Source organism: Carlito syrichta, unplaced genomic scaffold, assembly GCF_000164805.1.
Source record: "Carlito syrichta isolate Samal-C Ts95f unplaced genomic scaffold, Tarsius_syrichta-2.0.1 Scaffold121030, whole genome shotgun sequence".
Taxonomy (NCBI): domain Eukaryota; kingdom Metazoa; phylum Chordata; class Mammalia; order Primates; family Tarsiidae; genus Carlito; species Carlito syrichta.
Genome location: NW_007065126.1, coordinates 25,768 through 28,806, shown reverse-complemented (window position 1 = coordinate 28,806; position 3,039 = coordinate 25,768). Strand labels below are relative to the sequence as shown.

General features: G+C 49.4%; 1 protein-coding gene across 1 annotated transcript in view; it reads left to right on the top strand.

Annotated features, from left to right (window-relative positions):
- Positions 1-3,039, top strand: part of ST6GALNAC2 (ST6 N-acetylgalactosaminide alpha-2,6-sialyltransferase 2) — an 18,850-nt gene that overhangs the window by 5,760 nt on the left and 10,051 nt on the right. Inside the window, exon 3 of the mRNA XM_021707618.1 lies at positions 640-700. Coding sequence (XP_021563293.1) covers positions 640-700 — 61 coding nt within the window. The remainder of the gene's footprint in view (positions 1-639; positions 701-3,039) is intronic.

The window sequence follows — 3,039 nt, the reverse complement described above, 5'->3', positions numbered from 1 at the left end:
ACCCGCGGCTCAGGCAATCCACTCACCTCAGCCGCCCAAAGGCGCAGGATTACAGGCTGAGCCACTGAGCCTGGCTGACCTAATCACTTCTTAAAGGTCCTACCTCTCAACTCTGTTGTGCTGGGGATTAAGTTTCCGACACATGAACTTTACGGGGCATGTTCAAACCATAGCAAGAGCTATGGCCTTTACCAGGATCATACTTCAAGTGCAGCGGGGGCACAACCCACCCAAGGGAAAGGGGATCCCAGTCCTCTCAGACCTAATACCTGCCTCTGGGGCCTTGGAAGGGAAACCCCTCAGATGGTCATAATTCCAGGGGGCTGGCAGTCTTTTCTATTTTCATATATTTGCAACCACTGTCTCACTGTTCCTATAAATGCCACATTTCTGCTACTCACTGAGAGGTGTCTTGATCTCTGAGCTTATGTATCAGGGCAGGACATAATAGAGGGACAGTAATTTGTGTGACTAAGGGGAGAAACATGGGCAAAAAGAAGGAGGATCAAAAGAACAAACACCTCTTGAGCACAGACAGACTTTTCAGTCCCCTGAGCTAAGGGAGTCAGTCAGTGCAGACGCTTCCAAGGGGTGGGTTGGACCTGCTGACCCACGCCTTCCTTCTGCCTTCTCCCCCAGGGATGCCACATCATTTCAAGCATTCTTCCGACCCAAGGCATGGAATGCTGGCCCAGGAAAGGTATGGTGGTTGGCTACTCTGTAGCAGTATTTTGTTTTCTTAAGATATGGGGTACAATTCAGGGTTAGGGATACAAACATTGATTACGCAGGTACCCTTGTGGATTGTGTAGCAGTTTTGAACATCCTCAAGTTATCCGGGAGGAGGGGGAAGGAGAAGAGCAAACGAGAACATTCTCGTGAGATCAATGGGCATGAGCTCTTTGGAACACCCTCGGCACAGAGCTGAGCATCCACGGGGCTTCTCAGACCTGACCACTAGGGTTTTCCGTGCCCCAGTAGCGGAGACAGATGAATAAATATGTACCCTGGCCGGGTTCAGTGGCTCAGCCTGTCATCCCAGCACTTTGGGAGGCCGGGGCGAGTGGATTGCCTGAGCCTGCGGGTTCAAGAACAGCCCAGGCAACTTGGCAAGATCTCATGTCTACAATAAACCAGAAAATGAGCCGGGCGTGGTAGCACGTGCCTGTAGTTCTGGCTACTTGGAAGGCTGAGGTGGAAGGATCGCCAGAGCCCAGCAGGTCAACTCTGGGGTGGCCATAAACATGTGTGCCATTACACTCCAGCCTGGGCAACAGAGTGAGACTCCAACTCAAAAAACAAACAAAAAAAAGTACCCCTGAGGTGTAGGGAGCAGAGTCTTAAGATTCTTATCTTGAATATTCCTGTGAATATCACACTCTGCTCCTCAAAATATTTACTTACCAGCCGGGTTCGGTGGCTCAGCGCCTTTGGGAGGCTGAGGTGAGTGGATTGCCTGAGCCTGCGGGTTCGAGACCCGCCTGGGCAGGCGAGACCTCATCTCTACAATAAAATTTAAAAATCAGCCGGGCATGGTAGCGCATGCCTGTAATTCCGGCTACTCGGAAGGCTGAGGCGGAAGGATCGCCGGAGCCCAGCAGGTCGAGGCTGCGGTGGCTGGGAGCGGCCACTGCACTCCAGTCTGGGCGACAGAGTGAGACTCCAACTCAAAAAAAAAAAAAAAAATTTACTTACCATAAAAGTCACATTTAAAATGCTCACCCCAGAGTAAACGCCAAGCCCTGGGAAGATGCTCCATGTTTGCCCAGAGGGTTTGCAGACCTTCGGGGCCCTGTTCCATAACCCTAAGTAACAAACAAGCATCACTTTCCGCCTCCTTGTGCTCCTGCATTCCCTCACTGAAGCTTCACAGCAACCCTAGGAGGTAATTTTTACAGATGAGCAAAATCACCATGGAGAAGTCAGGGTACCTCACTCAGGTTCACTCAGAAGAGGAGGTCCTGGGATTTGAGCCTCTGATCTAGAACCTGGCTCAACCACTGTGCAATACAGCCCCCTACCCCCACCCCAGATCTGTGTGCTGCTATTGAGCGGGGTGATGACTGTTGTTCTGGATTAATACAGGCTTAAGAGGTGTTTTCAGTGCCCAAGAGGCTGAATTGGGACATGTTGACCGAAGCCTCAGGAAGAAAGATTTCACTGCATGCAAGAGCTTAGTGGCAGCCAAGCTGTTCAGGCACAGGGCAAGTAGCTGTGGGCAGGTGATGGGGCCTTGTGAGAGGCCTCAGGCGTTTTCCAATTACTTTGATCTGGTCATCTTTGAGACTTCTCTTTTTTTTGAGTAGGAGTCTCACTCTTTTGCTCACGGCCATGTGGCCTTGACCTGCTGAGCTCAGGCAATCAATCCTTCCACCTCAGCCTTCCAAGTAGCCGGAACTACAGGCATGTGCTACCACGCCCGGCTTATTTTATTTTTTTTTGTAGAGACAAGCTGTCACCAAGTTGCCCAGGCCAGTCTTGAACCCCTGAATTCAGGCAATCCTCTCACCTCGGCCTCCCAAAGTGCTGGGATTATAGGCTTGAGCCATTGCACCTGGCATCTTTGAGGTTCCTAAAGCCCTTTCCACCCTGAGCTGCTTGATGTTAATTGATATATATACCCACCTGGTCTAAAACAAAGGATTTAAGGTGGCTTTTGGACACATATAACAAAGCAAAAATGTAAAATAAAATAAAATTAGGAAACAAGTGAAAGAAAAGTAAAGGTAGGAAAATAAGGCAAAGCAGGAAAATTGTGCCGCATGGTGGAAGAGATGGGCCACATATCTGACTCTGAGCTTCCTGGCGGTCAGAGCTAAGAAGGGAACTTTTATCCATCAGATAAAAGCAAGCCAGCTGTCCAAGTGAAGCACAGCCTTTCCTGATATGGAGACTGAAGATTCTTCTCCAGGAGCCTTGTAAAGATCGCCCTTGAAAATACCCCTGTGATAGGGCAACCCCTTCATGTCCCCTCCCACTGTGAGAGCTTTTCTGTCCTTTCAATAAATCCTGCTTTAAAAAAAAAAAAAAAAAAAAAAA